The sequence below is a fragment of the Geotrypetes seraphini genome, chromosome 4 (genome assembly GCF_902459505.1).
Source record: "Geotrypetes seraphini chromosome 4, aGeoSer1.1, whole genome shotgun sequence".
NCBI classification, from domain to species: domain Eukaryota; kingdom Metazoa; phylum Chordata; class Amphibia; order Gymnophiona; family Dermophiidae; genus Geotrypetes; species Geotrypetes seraphini.
The window spans coordinates 284120367-284140015 of NC_047087.1; the positions used below are offsets into that span (position 1 = coordinate 284120367).

The 19649-nt window shown below is 42.0% G+C and overlaps 1 protein-coding gene across 2 annotated transcripts in view; it reads right to left on the reverse strand.

Annotated features, from left to right (window-relative positions):
- Window positions 1-874: 874 nt before the first annotated feature.
- Window positions 875-19649, reverse strand: part of PGAM1 (phosphoglycerate mutase 1) — a 28967-nt gene continuing 10192 nt past the window's right edge. For both annotated transcript variants that reach the window (XM_033943372.1, XM_033943373.1), the window contains exons 3-5: window positions 14332-14606; window positions 10281-10461; window positions 875-2247 (exon numbers count right to left, since the gene is read on the reverse strand). In XM_033943372.1, coding sequence (XP_033799263.1) covers window positions 2078-2247; window positions 10281-10461; window positions 14332-14606 — 626 coding nt within the window. In that variant the 3' untranslated portion in view covers window positions 875-2077. The remainder of the gene's footprint in view (window positions 2248-10280; window positions 10462-14331; window positions 14607-19649) is intronic.

The window sequence follows — 19649 nt, forward strand, 5'->3', positions numbered from 1 at the left end:
ATGCAGCAAGAGATAAAATATTCTAAACAAATATAATACAAGAGATGCCAATCAAAGATAATACAAATCTAAGAAGAAAACTTGAATCACTTGAAAATGCTTCTAGAAATAATCTTAGATTGATTAATTTCCCTAGGATTACCACAACAACTCCTAGGGAAATGTTGAAACGCTATTTGATTGAAATATTGGAGGTCCCTGAGGCTTCATTATCTCCCTTCACACAAGTCTACTACCTTCCAAGTAAGGTGCAAAATATCCAACAAAATATGAACCAGCGTTCATTGAATGTTTCAGCTTTATTAGAATCCTTGGATAGGGAAGCAGCTGTTCCTGCTACCTTACTTTTGACAGTTGCCTTTACTTTAGATAAGACTTGATTGCTACGAATGTTCTTCAAAAATAAACAAAAATAATTTTTGGGATTTAAAGTTAATATGTTTCCAGACTTAGCACGTGAGACACAAAGACGCTTTGGGGGCTACTTTTTTCCTCATCATCCATGTAAATGTATAATTAATTATAAATCACATAAATTTGTTTTCTTTGACCTTCCCCAATTGACAACATTTTTGTCGATGTCTCGACTGGAGAGTGCTCAGTGAAAGATAGGTGCCTTTATCTCTGCTATCCTACCCTAATTTCTTTAAGAACGGATTTTCTTTATTCTCACTCATATTTATATTTTGGATCCTACTTGAGCTGGATTTAAGCTGATATTTTTCTTTCTTCTATTATAATTATGCTGTGTTATTCTGTATGTCTTGAATTTGCTTTCTGTACAAGTATAATCTTGATTATGTATATTGAAAATCTATAAAGAAATAAATAAAAAAGAAAACTTCCACAGACTTTGGAAAAAAAATACCAGAAGTACTGCACATTATTCCTTTATTGATATAGGGTTGAAACAAAGGAATAGAAATATATATCATAGTTACAGTGCAAAGTCTTTACTACAGGGGCAAACATGAAGGCAAAGAGCAACAGAAACAGCTCCAATGAAGCCTTGATCCATGATGGAACACACACATGTATAAATTATCTCAATTCATTTTACTGGCACAACATATTGGTGGGGTGTGTGGAGGGGGGGTGAGCAAGGCTGTTTTCAGCACTTCATAGGAATTCTAAAATATAGGTGCAGATTCCTAGCTGAAACAATCAGCTCATTCAGCATCCATGACATCTTAAATTACAAAGACATATACTAAACAAAATGATCAGAAAAAAACCCCTAACTACAGTATATTATCTTTTTTTTTTTTTTTTTAAACCCTCAACAGTTATACTTATTAAAGCACTCCAGCTGTAAGGCTGGAATACAAATTGTCCTTTTTAAGGGCATACATTAATAGGCACACTTCCAAACAAAATATGGAATGCTTGCTACTAATCCTGGACTCCTAAATGAGCCAGGAAAGGATAATCCTGGTCAAACTTGGATCCATAGTTGCAAAATCTGAAATAACTCCTTAACTATATATTGTGAAAGTGATATTGGCCCAGTGAGAGAAGTTGTGAGAAGGTAAAAAGATCCAACTGTGTCCTGGAAAAAATGGTCATCTTAGGTAGCTCTGAACTGTGTTTTAGAGTAATAATAATAACTTTATTCTTCTATACCGCCATAGTCAGATGACTTCTAGGCGGTTCACATCGAAGAGGGCTGGATAATCAGCGAATTACAGAATACAAGAGAGCCCTCACTTCTCTCCACTACACAGAAAGTTTAACCAACAATGCAACTGGGAGCCAAATCTTTGTAAACTGTGCATAAACCTATTTAGAGGGATTAGAGATAGGGTTTAATCCAACTCACTACTCAGCAAAAGTAACCATTCTGGAAAGATGTAAACATATCTATTAAAAAAAAAGGTGCTGGTCCATTTTGTTCTATCAATATCCATGCTGTTGTATTTATTTTAAACGGGGTTTAATTATTCAGTATGAGTTGCTAAGTACTTTTGCAATCTTACTGACAGCCATATTTCAGACTTCCTAAGCATACAGCGATTGGGTACGTGAAGGAGGAAGAAGAGGAATTGCTGTCTGAAGCTCATTTTCTAATGAACTCTGATCACTTCTTCGCTTTGCCTTGAGCAGCCACAGCCTCCATGGCCTTACGGACGGTCTCCTCATCCCCCAGGAACTGCATAGGCTTAATGGGCTTGAGGTTCTTGTCCAGCTCGTAAACAACAGGGATGCCAGTGGGCAGGTTGAGTTCCATGATCGCTTCTTCTGACATACCTACACAATTCAAAACAGGATAATTAAAGTCTATTCTGTTGGTATTCTATCCAACCCAAGCCTCTCTGCCATAAACTTTGTTCTATATTACAAAAATAGTTCTATAGTCTAACTTTATTCTTTATTCTAAAGGCAGTAACTGTAGTCAATGGCCATGTCCTCAGACAAATTTACCTTCTTCAGACAAGGGCGTACAAAATACACTAAACTCATTAATAAGCAAACAAACAACAACAAAAAAAAGATTTAGACCACAACAGAATTAGATGTTACAAAACAAATTGTGTATTAATACCAAAATTTAGTTGTTAAATAAATTATGTAGTTCTTAATATGATGTGAATGGGCTTAATGTCTAATCTTGTATTTTAGACTGCTATATCCTTCAAAGGTCTAGAGCAATTTACAATAAGAAAAACTACACTGATCTGTATGTATAGCATTAACAATTAATCAGTTTTTGAAAGAAATAGTTCTTAAGGACCTAATTTCTCCTTCTTTTGCAAATGCCTTATCTGCTAATTTTCTTTCTTTCTTTTAGTCCCTACAGATCAGTTTACGCTCCTCTGCCAGCAGGTGGAAACAAATACTAACTTTTGACATCAGTACAAGTGGGCTGTACAGTCCCTTTTACAATCAGTCTTTACGAATAGCCAAGCAAAAATAAACTAGGCTTATTCCAGAACATATAACTCCACACTCACATGGAGAAGACATAAGTCTAGCCCAAACGGACCAGGAAAAATACACTGTTGGATACTGATTACAACAAGAACTTTCCCCAAAATATCCCACAGTTTGCCAGCTAAACCAGACGAACCAAAAGGTGCTGTCTTTGTAACTCCCCAACAACAACCAAACACCCGCAGAAAAAAAACATACTCTTCGCGAAAAACTCTGAATAACACAACAGGGCCAGGTTCTATATCAGTCTGGAGGGACTAAAAGAAAGAAAATTAGCAGGTAAGGATCTATTTTCTCCTTCTTTATCATCACTCCAGACCTGCACAGAAAACGGATGGGATGTACCAATGCAGTACCCATCATGGGTGGGACCCATAAAGGGCCGTCACTAGAACGCACTCCCCGAACACCGTGTCCTGAAGCGCCTGAACATCCACACTGTAGTGTCGCACAAAGGAATGGAGAGAAGACCAAACCGCAGCTTTACAGATATCCACCGGAGGCACAAGAGAAGACTCAGCCCAAGAAGCTGCCTGACCCCGAGTGGAATGAGCCTTGAGAAATTCCAGAACAGGTTTCTTTTGAAGAAGGTATGCCACAGCGATAGCCTCCTTGATCCAGTGCACAATGGTAGCCTTGGAAGCACCATTCCCCTTACGAGGACCTGCTAAAAAGACAAAAAGATGACCAGATTTCTGGAACTCCTGGGTCCGCTGAACATAAGAGCGAAGGACCCTAAGGACATCCAACTTGCGCAACGGTCTCTGCTCCAAAGAGCCCTCCCGACTACCCAAGATTGGGCGGACCACAGACTGGTTGACACAAAAAGGTGAAACCACCTATGGCAGAAAGGAGGGAACCAACTGCAACATTACCTGCAGTAGTCGAAGTACCACCACCTGAATCTGTAAGCCAGGCTCTTAGACAGACTCTCTTGGAGGAATGAGAAATCTGAAAGAGACGCTTGTAATGGTAATATAGACTCACACACTCGCCAGTCCTGTATATACTGAGATGTTGTCAAGGCAGCAAAAGCAGCTCCTAGAACTGTACCAGCAGACCTCCACAATTCCAGAGCAGCAGGTGTGTTAGGTGCTCTGTAAAGTATGGCGTTGGAGCAAAATATAGCCCCTGCAATACTGCAGCTGAAGAAAAACAGCCCACTGCTTTGAAAAGAATAGATTGTGGCAATGAGCGCAATACACACAACTACTGTAACAGACATAGAACCGATTAGAGTGTAGCCAAGACCACTCCTGCAACTGCACTGCTCAGATACGCCCGAGGCTCCTACCTCTATCAACACTGCAGAGCCCCTGTATGAAATGGTGGCTTCTGCAGCCACTATGTCCAAGGTCCCCTCTGTATACCACACCAATGTTCCCCATATATGGTTCTCACATACAAGTTGTCCTTGTATATGCTGTCTTTGGAGCTACAGTGGAGGAAAGAATTGTGATCCCGAGATCTGTCTTTTCTGCTTCACACTTGTTATGCTGGCATATGGGAGCCACCTAGCTCATTGTTGTTTGGTCATGCTTTGATCTAGAAACTCAGAAGACTGAAGAGGCCAGGCTAACCTTGGAGCTGATGAGCAAATCCCAATGCAGCCCAACCAAACCACCACCAAACTGTTGCTAAAGAGAACTGGGAACTCCTGTAGATAGTAATGGTGGAACATGCCACTGGCAAGAAATCACTGCACGCAGAGCAGCAGTCAAAGACATGATAATCCAGAACCACCACACAGAAGAAGCAGATGTCACTAAAATGAATGGTATAACTGCTGGGTAACAGCGGAAGTTGGGCAACAGCAAGAACAGGACAAGATTGGAACTGCACTGCAGAGATAGACCCTGTTATCCTAGATAAAGATGATACTGTCAAGAAGAAGCAAAAGACGACACTGGTCCTGTACTGAAGAAACGGATTCAAACTGTATACGAAAAATGAGATGGACCTGCACAGTGCAAGACTAAGCTGAATTGTCATCCTTATGCCTCCCTGGGTTGCCATAGAGCAGCCTGAGGCCAAAACCATTGCGTCACATCTGTGGCATTGACACCCCACAGACCCAGAGACTGGACTCCACACAGTGCCTGAAAATACTAAAATAGCTCTGGAAAGTGAAGGTTGCCTGAAACACCTAATAACTGTTGTCATAGAGTGGTAGAAGTTGGAACTGGTATAGTATACCAAGATAGAGAAGGCATCTGGCGCTGTAGATCCTATGAGGATACTGAGAATATTCAGCCTACTGCCAATGCCCAGCATAGGAGAGTGTTTGTACTTTGCAGCATAAAGTATATTGCCCCCATACAGCTCAAAGAGAGTAGCCACCATGCAGCCTGAAAATAACAAGGATGCAAAACTGACCCCGCTAAAAAGACTTTGCACTTCAAACCTATTAGGATGCTGTTCCCTTGTGGCCTAAGGATGCCACCATCAAGGAGAAGACAAAAAAATGCTGCTATTATGGAGTAGGAGAGAGACCATGTGACACTGGGAAATAGTTAAGGAGCCCTCTACCTAAAAATAGGCTACAAAAAAAAAAGCAGCACAAGGCAAGGGGATAGAATTTGGTACACCACCCTATTGAATTAAAATCAAAGAGGATTCCTTATTATAGACAGGGGCCTTATTGTGCCTGGCTCAACTGAGTGAGAAGGGACTTGTCCAAAGTATCAAGGAGGTACCTTGGGTATCAATCTAAGTTCCCCCTTGTTCAAAGGCTACTGCACCAACCATCAGGCTACTACTCTAAAACCACTAGCAGCACAAGAGAGGTGCTGCCACCAGCAGTGTCCAAGAGAGGCTGCATTCTTGCAGAATATCAAGATGTAACAGTCTGTTGATCATAAGGGCATTAGCACTACTTGGCCTCCAGGGCAACTACTATCATAGGACTTAAAAAAAACTCTGCACCAGGTAGCCTCAAATTATCCTGCCTTCCAGCAAGCAGGCTGGGCATACTGCTACTAAATCAAATGCTATCCCTAAGTGACCTAGAACGCTGGAGCCACCAGGTCACCTAGGACAGTGGTAGGCAAACTCAAAAATCAGCAGTACAACAATTAAGATTTTTTTTGAACGCCATACCCCATGCCCGCTTGCGCTACGATGGCTATGTCAACCTGATTGACACCCCGCTCGCCCGCACATAATCGAAATTGATTTGTGGCAGAGCCTAGAGAATGATATGGGGAAAAAATTTGTTTCTGTCCCCGCCCCATCCCCATTCCCGCAAACCACCTGATCCCATCCACACAAGCTTCAAATAGTTTTATACTGAACTTACTATATTAAAAGTATAAAAAGAAACAATATTCTGGACAATTATCAATTTATAAATCAGTGTCTTCTCCCCACTCTTTTTCCCATTTCCCTTCAGCATCCTCAGCCCACTCTCTTTCCACTTCCCTTCAACGCACACACATAAAAACAAGCAAGCAATTTTATATCATTTTCATTCTATTCATTCATAGAAATTAAAGTCTAAATAATGCCAGTCACATAACAAAACATGATTTTACAAAAATAATTCCCTGCACAGTCAAGCCAGCAAGGATTACTAGATGTCTTTCAGCAGCTCCCCTCCCTCCCTCTTACCTTTGTGGCCAAGTCAAAATGATCTACCAACAATAAAATTTTAAAAAAACCCACAAAGCACAATGTACGCAGAGAAAATGTTAATCATTATTTATATTCTGTGGGTTTTCAAAGATATCAAGGTAGATGACTTTATGCAATGTCACCTCAGTAACAACTATACAAAAATAGACAAATGTACCCCTCCCTTTTTACTAAACCGCAATAACTGTTTTTAGTGCAGGGAGCTGCGCTGAGTGCCCCGTGCGACTCTCGATGCTCATAGGCTCCCTGCGCTAAAAAACGCTATTGCGGTTTAGTAAAAGGGGGCCATAGTGCAAAATATAGACAACAGATATAAATTCTCAAAACGGACACATTTTGATCACTAAATTGAAAATAAAATCATTTTTCCTACCTTTGTTTGGTAATTTCATCAGTCTCTGGTTGCACTTTATTCTTCCGACTGTGCATTCAATATTTCTTCCCTTCTTTCAGCCTCCTGTATGCTTCCTCTCCTCCAGATCTCATTCCCTCCCCAAACTTTTTCTTTCTTTCACCCTGCCCCCTTCTTTCTTTCTCTCTCCATTGCCCTCTTTCTTTCTGTATGTCTGTCTTTCTCGCTCTCTCTCCGTGCCCCATTTCTTTCTTTCTCTCTCCATGACCCCTTTTTGTCTGTCTCCCTTCTTTCTTTCTGACTCTCTGTCCCCCCCTTTCTTTCTTTCTTTCTTTCTCCCTGCCCTTCCTCAAGTCACCGCTATTGGGGAACATGCTGCCACCATCGCCAGGGAATAGGCTGCCACTGCTGCCATCAGGGAACAGGCCACCGCCAAGTTCTGAGCTCTCCCTGCTTCCCTTCCCCACGGGGCCGACCAACTCCCGCCACCAGATGTCAATTCTAATGTCGGAGAGGAAGTTCTAGGCCAGCCAGGCAGCAATTGACTGGCCCAGAACGTCCTCTTCGACGTCAGAATTGACGTCGGGTGGCAAGAGTTGGTCGGCCCCGCGGGGAAGGGAAGCAGGGAGAGCTCAGAACTCAGCGCCGGCCTGTTCCCTGATGGCGGCAGTGGCAACCTGTTCCCCAATGGTGGTGGTTTGGGGGAGGGCAGTGAGAAGGGAAGGGAAGCAGGTTAGGCAACCCTGCTCTAGATGAGCCGCACTCAAGTGGCTAAAGAGCCGCAGTTTGCCGATCACTAACCTAGGAGATTGCTGTGCTCAGAAGAGCATACAAGACCCCCCAGCCAATCCCTATGACAGCATGCCATGGGGTTTAATGAAATAAATGCCACTATACCACCTAACAGAATTTCTAACCAGCCCCTGAGAAGTTAAGGCGCCAACGTGGGATTTAAACTTGGGTCTGTTGGTGTACAGGCCATTGCTCTAGCTATTCTGGCTATTTGTCAGACTTTGGGTCCCTGCATAGGGATATATAAGGAACAAGCATGCCACTTGAAAGATGACGTAGCCCATGCAGCAAAGAGAAATCTGTAATACGATAGCTAAACTTTATAAGGAAATGGCACCAGAGAGAGACACCCCAGATAGAACATGCAGATGGACTGCGAAAGGGATCTCCGGGATGCAAACTGAGAGGCTATCCTGGATAAAATAGTCCCAAAGGCAATAAAACAACGCTACAACTCTAAATCACTTCCAGAAGTACAGCTTGTGCGTGTGTCCGGGTCAGAAATTCATACAGACCACCCCTCTATAGCTGATGGAAGCCTCCTGTGCTTGCCACTGCCCTCAGAGAGAAGCAGGGAGTGTCAGGAGGTATCTGAGAAGGGGGCCAAGGACTCCCATAAGTCTTGTAGAGCTTCAAGATAAATGCAGGGGGGAAAAAAAAAGATATTAGCCCCCGAAGACAAAGGCTGCTCCAACTCCAAACCCTCTAACAGAGTAGAAGTTGAAGTTATAATGGCCAGTCCCCTAACTCAAGTGTTCCCAAAAACACAGGAAGAGGCAACAAACAAAAGAGGTTGCCCCTTCTGCTCACGGAGAAACATCGTCATTGCTTGTAACCACCGTATCCGCAGGAGCAGCTTTGAGCTAGCCAGCTGAACTTAACCCCAGTGCTGTCAAACGGCCCCCACAGTGTGAACAGCACTGAGCTGCTGCCATGGCAAAAACAGCCGATTCACAAACCCTGCAGGAGCCAACAGTAATAAAAAATTTAAAGCTAAACACACACACACCTCAGTGCGCAGTTGAATAACCGAGATGGTAAACCAAATATCATACCCAGGAGAAATAGGGACCAGAGCATGCAACAGCCTGCCGATTCCACATGGTCACAAATGACCAGGGAGAACATGGTCTCCCCTTCCCCATGCGGGACCACCACAAGGCAGCGCCTGCCAACATGTCCTCCCCAACTGAGGAGTCGGTACAGTTATCCAAATATAGACCCGCCGGTGCTCGATGCCATCCCCAGCACGAGTATCTTAGAACTCCCTCAGCCACAAAAATATACTGAACCCTGCCAAACTGCGGAGTTCCCAACTGCAATAAAACAATTTTAATGAAACACTCATCCACCGGTGAAATTGAAGAAGCTGGGCGTGACAGAGACCATAATGCTGCTAATTTAAGTAGCCGGGAAAGCTTTTACTTCAGTTTGTACCTTTTTTTTCTAAGCATGTGGTAAAGGAGAAATGCACATACCGTATACACTCGAATATAAACAGATTTTTGAGCCAAAAAAACTCAGTTTATATTTAAGCCTTCCACTCTCCGCTGCCACCAACCCCTCTGAAATGGCGGTCTTCAGCGTGTGCCTGCGCCCCTACCCCGACTGGTCGGCAGATAGCGTTCTCTCTCTCCCAAGCAAGAGTAAATTCCCCCCAGGCCTATGTGATTTCCTGGTGGTCTAGCAGCACATTGGGACAGGAGCAATTCCCACTTACATCTGCCCATTCTTTCTGTGCAGCAAAAAATAGCCAGAGACTTCCAGCAACCTTACGAGACTGCTACTGGAAGTCTTGGCGGCCATTTCAACCACCAAGCATGGCTCAGCCTGGTTCCCATCTTCAGCATGCTCACATATGCAGAGAGCTACAGCCTCACTTCAGGTATGTCCTAATATCCATAGGGTCCACCCATATGACTCCAACCCTACAGTACCAGGTAAAAAAACAAATGAAAGAAATATATTTTTTTAATACATCCCTTTAACATAGTTTTGCCATTAAACAAAAAATAATAGGCCTTGGACCTAGAAATTATCAGAGTGCTAATGAGTTATTCATTGCTGGCTGTCTTTTTAATACAGGCATTGATCTCCTTTGCTATTTGACTACATTGCCAGCACTACTGAAACAGGAGATCTGGGCCAGCTTGATGAGTAAACCCCACTGCTGCTCTGATCATGTTCCACCATAAAAATGAAAGCAAAAACACTTTTAAAAGGCATTGTCATATTGACTGTAACCCGTCAATGACAGTCCACACTGAAAAGTCAAAGCTGTGGACAGTCAGGCTGGTGGCCATCTAGTCCACGGTGATCAGTACTGTGCACTTTGAAGAGTCAATCAACTCTCTGTACAAAGAAATATAAGTTGAACCAAATTCTGCTGGAAGAATACCAATATTATCTGAGAGCCAAGAGATAACAAAGGATGGCAAACTATGAGACAGTTTCATTCCTTCACTGCTCATGTTTTTTTGGAGGGTAAAATGCCCACTGTTGGTAGTACTTGATTTCCGTTTTGCTTATATATGAAGAAGAGCGAATGCCCAAAATGATTTGTATTACTCACCCTCCAAGTGCTTGACAATCCCTCGTAGGCTGTTGCCATGAGCTACAATCAGAACTCTCTTGCCCTCTTTGATCTGTGGGACAATTTCTTCATTCCAGAAAGGGAGCGCCCGGGCAATAGTGTCCTTCAGACTCTCACAGGTTGGCAGCTGGTCCTCTGTCAGGTCTGCATAACGACGGTCCTAAAAAAAAATAAAAATTCTAAGTTACAAATAAGGGATAGAAGAGAGAGATCTAAACTCACTGAACAGTAGTTTAACAATACAGAAGAGAGATCGCCAGTGGCTTTGGGAGGGATGCACAATCCCACTGGAGTTGGAGGTAGAAGGAAACAGAGTGGGATGCTCCATTGAGTTAGAAGGTATAAAAAAAATAATAATTACTGTACCAAGATAGCTCACAGGGTAGAAGGGGTTAGAAGGAGGAGGAATCGACAAGAAAAATTCCACCTGCCACAAAGGCTCATAGCAGTATAGCTTCATACCCCTGATCTTTACCGATTGTGGGGAGGGTTGAATGCAATGTTGCTACTGTATGATATGCAGACATTACATATAAGCTACCTGATCAACAAATTTACTCAGTCACAAAAGATCTCTTGCTGAGATAATCATGTGCCTAAGCCAAGACCAATAACAAACAAGTTAATTACGGCACTAGTATGCCAGGCAAGAACAGCAAAAAGGCCAACAAGCACTTTGACCATTAGTGTACTGCATCTTGTACATTTTTTTACATTCTGCTATTGAAAAAAAGAAAAAAAAGAAAATAAAACATGAAAGTAGGAGTAACCCAGTCAAAGCTCAGAACTGAATCCAATAAAATAAAATAAATTCTGTGGTGTGGTGAAAGGCTATAAGAAACAAGGCCTCCCGCTTTGCTTGATAGGCAAGGAGAGCAGTTTCTTAACATTAAAAATTTGTGGCATGTTTTGCCAATAGGATGAAACGTAAGTTGTTTTTTTTTATAATTCTTTATTCATTTTCATATTTTACATGAAGTGTACAAAATATTGAGTTACAACTAATGAATACACAATATCACTTTTATATCTATTACATAATATTCTGAACAAATTTTTTTTATCCCCTCTCCCACCCCCCACCCTTCAAGTACTTTCCAATCACCTTATATTGTATACCATATTATAACATGTTATGTAAAATTATTTTCACTACCCCCATGGGTTCTTGCCCATTACTAATCAACATTGGGCTTTCATAACCTCAGATCATTGGGTCCTTCAGGGGGTAAAACAGGGCTATGCCCTTCATTTACACGTAACACCTCCCAACCACCCTCCACCCCCAACCACCCTCTTTTCAACTCCCAGCAATGGGAATTCCTTCAGCAGGAACTCAGCCCTCTACCAGATAAATACCATAGAGGAAGTTCCTCTGCAAGTATTTTCTCATTCCGAAAGACCAGAGGGATTCATCCAATCCTGGACCTCCAAGCTCTCAACAAATACTTGGTCAAGGAGAAGTTCCGCATGGTCTCTCTGGGAACCCTGTTGCCACTTTTGGAACAGAACGACTGGTTATGCTCTCTGGACCTCAGGGAAGCTTACCCCCATTCTACCAGCTCACAGGAAATACCTCCACTTTTGTCTGGGTACATACCACTTCCAGTACAAAGTACTCCTTGTCCCTACTGGGCAGGTGATTGCGATTCACATTGCAAATTCTACTATGCTACACTGAACCAACCTAGTGACTCAATCATCTACAGTACAGTCTCAGTTATCTGACCTTCACTAAATCAACCATCTGGCATATCCCATGGACCCCCCTCCCCAGTTGATGACATCACCATTAAGTGCATGGCTTCTCTTCCTGGTTTCCAGCTTCTCATGCTACAAGGAAGTCATGTCAGAGCCGAGACCATGCTTTTCCATATGTGCAGCAATTTTTGGACCTGGGTTCCTGCTTTTTCAGCGAGGGAACTATTTTTGATCTGAGACTTTTTTCCCTGCAATTGTTTACATTTTTTGTTGCTTATTAATGTTAATAAACAATATTTTAAATACAGATACCCTATGCCTGTTCTTTATGCATAAAGTACGTTTGCCCTACATTTAAGGGGGGGATACCATTATTTTCCACATTTCTGATGTTACAATTATCTGAGAACATGTCGGCCCCATTTTACATCAGATAATCGAGAATGTTCTATAATTTGTTATTGGTTATGTTTGCTACCTACTGATGGTAAACTAAAGTAATGCCAATTGCTTTGGGATAGTAGCACGCTGTGGTTAAACTATAAAATCTATCCTTTTGAAATCTGTTCATCATGCCATTTAATGGTTACATATAAAATCACGGTTTCGGTTTTCATGCTTTCTTTTTTTTGAAATTCTTTATTCATTTTACACCTTGCAACAAGTGTATCAATAAATGACAGTTGAAATTAAATACATCACTTGTATTTCTATCATATTTAACATTTATACATAAAATTTAATCCCTCCCCACCCACCCACCCCTGCCATAACATATGCAATCAAATATAACCTATAAAAGAATCTTTTCTACTGATCTAAACATTGAATAAAATTCAGAATTCCCCCCCCTCCCACTCCTTTACTTGTACTGTATTATAATGAAAAATGGTATCTATTCATTACAATAATTTGTCAATGGCCCCCATATTTCATTAAATTTCTTATAATTCCCTTTTTGTATGGCTATTGTTCTCTCCATTTTATAAATGTGACACAATGAGTTCCACCAAAAACTGTAATTAAGCCTGCTCCAATTTTTCCAATTATAAGTGATGTTGTATTGCGACTCCTGTCATAATCAATAAAAGCTTTTAGATTGTTTGATGAAATTTGGCTCTTTTTTCTTATTGACATACCAAATAGAATCGTATCATACCACAAAGTAACAGGATTCTCTAATAAACAATTTATTTGGGTCCAGATTGATTTCCAAAAGGTCAAGATAAAGCGACAAAAGTATAATAAATGATCTAATGTCCCAATCGCAAGATTACAATGCCAGCATCTATTAGACTTAGAGCTGTTTAACTTCTGTAATCTAACTGGGGTCCAAAATGTTCTATGTAAAAGGAAAAACCAGGTTTGTCTCATAGATGCGGACACTGTACATTTCATTCTCCAAGACCAAATTCGTGGCCATTGAGACGCAGTAATTTGATGCTTAATCTCAATGCTCCAAATGTCCCTAAGTCTAGTTTTAGGTTTTTTATTTATAAATCCAGTTATCACTTTATACCATTGTGCGGCCTGGTGTCCCAAGAAGTCCACCTGAAAGCATAAGAATTCTAAACTATATTGCGTATTAAGATTTTTCCAATCAGGGAACCCTTCCTGAATGGCCTGCTTCAGTTGCAACCATCTAAAGCTTTGTGATTTATTAACACCATATTTTTTGTTGCAGCTGTGAAAAATCAAGCAGTTTACCATTTGAAATTACATCCTCTAAAATCCGTATACCTGCTATCATCCAATGCTTCCAGATGACCTTAAATCCGCCACTTTGAATCTTGGAGTTTAACCAAATAGTTTGATTTGTCGATTTATAGATTGGAATAGATGTTAAATTACTAACATATCGCAGAGTTTTGGAACACTCCACTGAGAATCTCTCCCTTCCTGTTGGTCAGACACAGACACTTGTTTATATGCATAAAGGCACACTCACAGACTGGAGAGAATTCCTGAGCCATGCTGTTGTCGCTTTCCTTACTTATTTATGACGGAAAAGCTGTGAGAAAAACAAGCAACACTATTCAAAATCATGAAAGCAGAATGCAGCCTCCATGAGAAGGCTACATCTGAAATGAAGTGGCTTAGTATCTAGTAAAAACCAGCAAAGTTTCCAATAACTCACTGGAATACAGTACCGGGTAAAGCTTTGGATTCTTGCTCAGAAATAGATAAGAAGAAAAAATTAAAAAATTTAAATTGAATCATGTTGGGCAGACTGGATGGACCATTCGGGTCTTTATCTGCCGTCATCTACTATGTTATGAGTCTAGGGAAGGCTAGAACCAACCCCAGATTGTAGTGTCCCCCAGCTCACCTGGCTAATTTCGCTGTAGAAGGCATGATCAGTGTCCATGGGTGGTGGAGGAATGTCATAGGAGCGTCTCCAGATCTTCACCTGCTCTTCTCCATGCTTGGCTGCTGTCTCGGCTTTGTTGAGGCCTGTCAGACCACCATAGTGCCTCTCGTTCAGGCGCCAAGTTCGCACAACAGGCAGCCACATCTGATCAATGGCATCCAGTGCAAACCAGAGGGTGCGGATTGCCCGCTTCAAGACAGAAGTGTAGCAAATATCAAACTCATAGCCTGCATCTGGAAAACAGGATCAAAACTAATTATCATATATGCTTAACTATAAAATCGAGAAGCGATGGCTAAAATGGCATTAAACACCCCCAACAACAACAAACACCCCCCCATGATCATCTTTATCTATGCAGTCAAAAAAATATTAGCACTCCCCAACCCAATCATCAGTATGATCTCTTCCCTGCCATTTCAGCTTTTCAACCCCTCTGTATGTAGCCTCTTAAGTATCTTCTTTAGAGCCACAGTAGTACAGCAATCCTCCTAGGCTGCCTCCTTCGTTCCCTGGGCAGTCTCTCTGGTCCATCCTACCACCTCTGACTCAACTTCCTGTTTGGCAAGACAGTCAAGAGAAGTGCTCTAAGGCAGGAAGCAAGCAGCCGAGGAAGATTGCTGCACTTCTGCAGTTCTAAAGATACTTTGGAAGGTACACAGGGAGGTGTTGAAATGCCAATGCTGACAGGGAGGAGCAATAGATGCCAGAGGGGAGCCTCATCTTATGTCAGGGTCACAGCATTTCTGTTTATTTTTAGCTGTAAAACTGCGCTTAGACTTATCCATGGGCTTGACTTGTAATCAAATATATACAGTATTCTAGTATTAAAAAGAGACAAGCATAAGAGATTAGGTTCTTACCTTGCTATTTCTTTTCTAGTAGATAGGTGTGTCATTCTGGACAGTACGGTATTCTCCCCATGCTCATGAGCTATGTAGAAGGAATCCATTCCAGGCTTTCAACTCCTCTTCCTTTTCCAGAGGGCTCTGCTTGCTACTTCAGTTTGTACCAAAGCAGGCAATAGCCCTATTTAAGAACACATAAGGAGACTCCCGAACTACAAATCTGTTCTGAAACTATAACGAACATGTTTCGAGTGTTCAATTAATATTTTCAACATCAAAATAACCATACCAATCAGAAACATTTAAGGAGCTGTTAAAGCAATAGATTATTCTTCCTACCCTTGAGGACTGACATCAAAATCTCAGTTTTGACTCAACCTTCCAGATTGAGACAGTAGGCAGGTGGAGTAAATATCTGTATCGCTCACTGATGTGACCTCATCTTGAGTATTGTGGTCAGTTCTGGCCTCCTTATCTCAAAAAAGATATAGTGGCACTAGAAAAAGTTAAAAGAAGAGCGACCAAGATGATAAAGGTGATGAAACTCCTCTCATATGAGGAAAGACTAAAAAGGTTAGGGCTCTTCAGCTTGGAAAACAGACGACTAAGGTGAGATATGATTGAAGTCTACAAAATCCTGAGTGATGAGAACAGGTACAAGAGGATCGATTTTTTTACTGCATCAAGATTTACAAAGACTAGGAGACACTCGATGAAGTTACTGAGTAATATTTTTCTTTTTTTTTTTTCCAATTTGGTTTTATTTGAAAAGACACATATAAATGAAATACAACAGTCAGAACATATACAAAATTAGTGCAAAACAGAAGATAAAGAGTCATCCGCGGGGTTTCTGCACGGAGACTAAAGAACTCTACAAGACAATTCAAAAATCAACTCCCAATCCCAATCCCACCCTATACCCTCCCCAGAACTCCAGTGTCACTGAGTAATACTTTTAAAACCAATAGGAGAAAATATTTTTTCACTCAGAGAATAATTAAGCTCTGGAACGCATTGCCAGAGAATGTGGTTAGAGCAGTTAATGTAGTTAGTTTTAAAAGATTTAAACAAATTCCTGGCAGAAAAGTCCATTGTTTCCTGTTGAGACAGACATGGGACGGTAGCATGGGATGCTGCTACTATTTGGGTTTCTGCCAAGTACTTGTGACTTGAATTGGCCTCCGCAAACACGGGATACTGGGCTAGATGGACCATTGGTCTGACCTAGTAAGGCTATTCTTATGTTCTTAACTGACAGGACAGGGTTCTGGAATGACACACTTATCTACTAGAATAGATATTAGCAAAGTAAGAACCTAACCTCTTTTTCTAGTGCAAAAGGTGTGTTACTCTGGACAGCAGGGATGTACAAAAGCAGACCCAGAAATCTAGGGCAGGACCTCTGCGCCTGCTTATAACAATGAGGACCCAAAGACGGTGTCCTCCGGTGCTTCCAAGTCCACTCTGTAGAATTTAAAGAATGTAAGAAGAGTGGACCAGTTCGCTGCCCTACAAATCTCCCTGGGCGAAATCACGTGAGCTTCTGTTCACGAAACCACCACGCTTCTTGTGGAATGTGCTGTCAAGGAGACTGGCAATTGATTGCTACAGGCAATATGCTGACAAGATGACCATCTGTATCCCATCTTGAGATGGTAGCCTTAAACGCTTGTCTACCACATCTAGCCTGACTGGTGAGCACAAATAGATGGTCTGACAGTCAAAACTAATCGATAACCCTCAGATAATGTAGGAGGACTCTTCTCACATCCAGCTTTCTCTAGTCCTTTTTCTTCGACCCTGGCAATGCTGGCAATTTGATTGATATGAAATGACAAAACAACTTTTAGCAAAAGGGATGTGACCGTGCACAAGGAAACTCTCCATGGTCTTGAGGAAGAGCTCCCTGTACAACAGGGCCTGCGGATCCGAGACTCATCTCACCAACATAATGGCAACAAGGAAAACGGTAAGATCCGACAAGGATGCCTCTTGAATAGGCTCATAAGAAGCCTGACTAAGGCCATGGAAAACCACATTAAGGTTCCACGACAGAAATGGTTGTCTTACTGCTGGTCTGAGTCTTAGTGCCTCCTTTAGGAATCTGGTTAAGTCTGGAAGAGAAGACAGGGAAGCTTTGTGTCCACAGGCTCTAAAACATGGTAGGCTCACCACTTGAACCCCAAGCGATGGCACTGTGAGGCCTTTATCAAAACCTGCTTGGAAGAAAGCTAGCACCACTGCGAATGGAGCACTAAATGGTTCCACCTTCTCTTTCATGCATCATTACTGAAATGTCTCCCATGCCTTAGTGTAAGCAGAGACCGTTGTAGGCTTCTTGAACCTGAGGAGAGTAGCAATAACTACCTCTGTGTATCCTTTGCGCTCTAACGCCGCACACTCAGGAGTCATGCTAAAAGTCCAAAGTGCTCTGGATCTTCTATGATCACTGGGTCTAGAGACAGAATATCAGGCTCTACCTGCAGTCAGAGACCCTTGTCTCTCTAAAAATGCACAAGGTCCACGTATCACAACCTGTGTGCCCAATCCGGTGCTACGAGGACCACTCTCCCTGGGCGGTTTGCTATTCTGTGAATTATCTGCCCTGGGCAAAATTTTGAATTGGATAGATGGGTTCTTGGTCTATATTTTATCAGTTGGAAAATGGGTTTGGGGTGCCACAGGGTTCCCCCTTGTCCCCAATATTGTTTAATGTCATGATGCAATCTTTGGGTAAGGCACTTGAAAATCTTAATGTATTCAGTTACATTTATACAGATGACATCAGTATTCTCTTGCCTTTTAATAATGATTCTGATTGGACTGCATTAAAGTTAGTGCTCTTTTGATACTCTTTTCGAGTGTGCTTTCAACTCCTAACTCCTTGGATTCTGCATCCCCCAACCCTATAAGTCATATCTGTCTAAGTTAGATTGTACGCTCTTCCAGGCAGGAACTATATATGTCTAAATGTACAGCGCTGCATATGCCTTTTAGCGGTATATAAGTGATTAGTAGTAGTAGTAATACTATAGAGAAATGGGTTATAACCCATAGGTTGAAGATAAATATAGACAAAACAAAGGTTCTTTGGCTAGGCCCACAAGATCAGGCTAGATTGGATTATTACACTTTGGCCAAAGTAATTACATTTCTAATATGCAAACTAGAGTTTTGGGCAGTCAATTAGATACAGTAATTTATTGAGCTTGAAGCATCAAGTTAATCTGATTAGTAAAATAATCAGTTTTTCTTTTAAGGAAATTACAGGTAGTTCGTAAATATTTTTTAATAAGTTAGTTTTTGTACTTGTGGTTCAATCGCTTATTCTTTCCCAGATATCCTGTAGGAGGGGCATTAGGCACCTTGGCTCATAGGGGGTGGCCCAAGGGATCTGGCCAATTGGAATCTTAGGCCACTCCTAGTGCATCCCAATCAGGCTCTTAGATCCCTCCCCGGTGGGAAGAAGCAGGCCTGCCATTTCTTCAAATGTGGGCCTGCTGGCCGGACGCAGAAAGGAGCCGTCCAGCCAGCTAATGAAACAAGGTGAAACGGGGGTTAGCAGGAGGGACTGGGTATCCCTTCTGTCACCGATCATTGGTGGGGGGAGTTTCACAAGGTGTCGGCAGGAGGTATTGGGCATCCCTCCTGCCGCGATCATTGCAGGATGGGGGGATGGTTCCATGATTCTCTAACCGGCGCTTATGACAGACGCTGGTTAGAGAATCGTGTTTTTAGGCAAAGGATTGGTCCCTCCCATGCCTAAAAGGTCTTGTTTTGGGCGTTTGGGTCTTGGGCAATTTTTTTTTTTTTTTTTTCGAGAATAGGGCTTAAAGGTAGACGTAGTGGCGGTCTGGGCGATTAAACTCCTGAATGTACAAGTAGGCCATTCTCAAAAAAAACAAACCAACAACACATTTTGGATGTTTTTTTCGAGAATGGAAATTTCTCTACTATGTGCGCCTAGGGCCTTAGGCCAAAAGGAGACAAGATGTTTTTTTTATTATGCCCCTCCACCCCTCTACATGGGTAGCACTACTAAAACCAGAAACCCCAAAAATTTTAAGCAGAGATAAAACAGAGCCCAACAATTTTGGTCCACTGTAATTACCCAACTATGTGGGTCGACAACTATAGACACCGCCAGGATAGGGCAGCCAAGTAACAAGGACAATGCAACTCTCCAGACATTGGATACCATTGCTCCCCTATGCCCCCAGAATATCAAGACAGCCAAACAATCCCCACAGTACGACGACGTCGTCCTAAGACAAAAAAAACAAAACTGCCGCTGTTTATTAAGACAATGGCAAAAAACTCCCATCCCAGACCACAAACTGGCATGGAAAGCAGCAATGAAATCCTACAAGCCAAAAAATCCTACTTTACCCAAGAAATGTTCCTCAACCCTAGAGACCAAAGGGG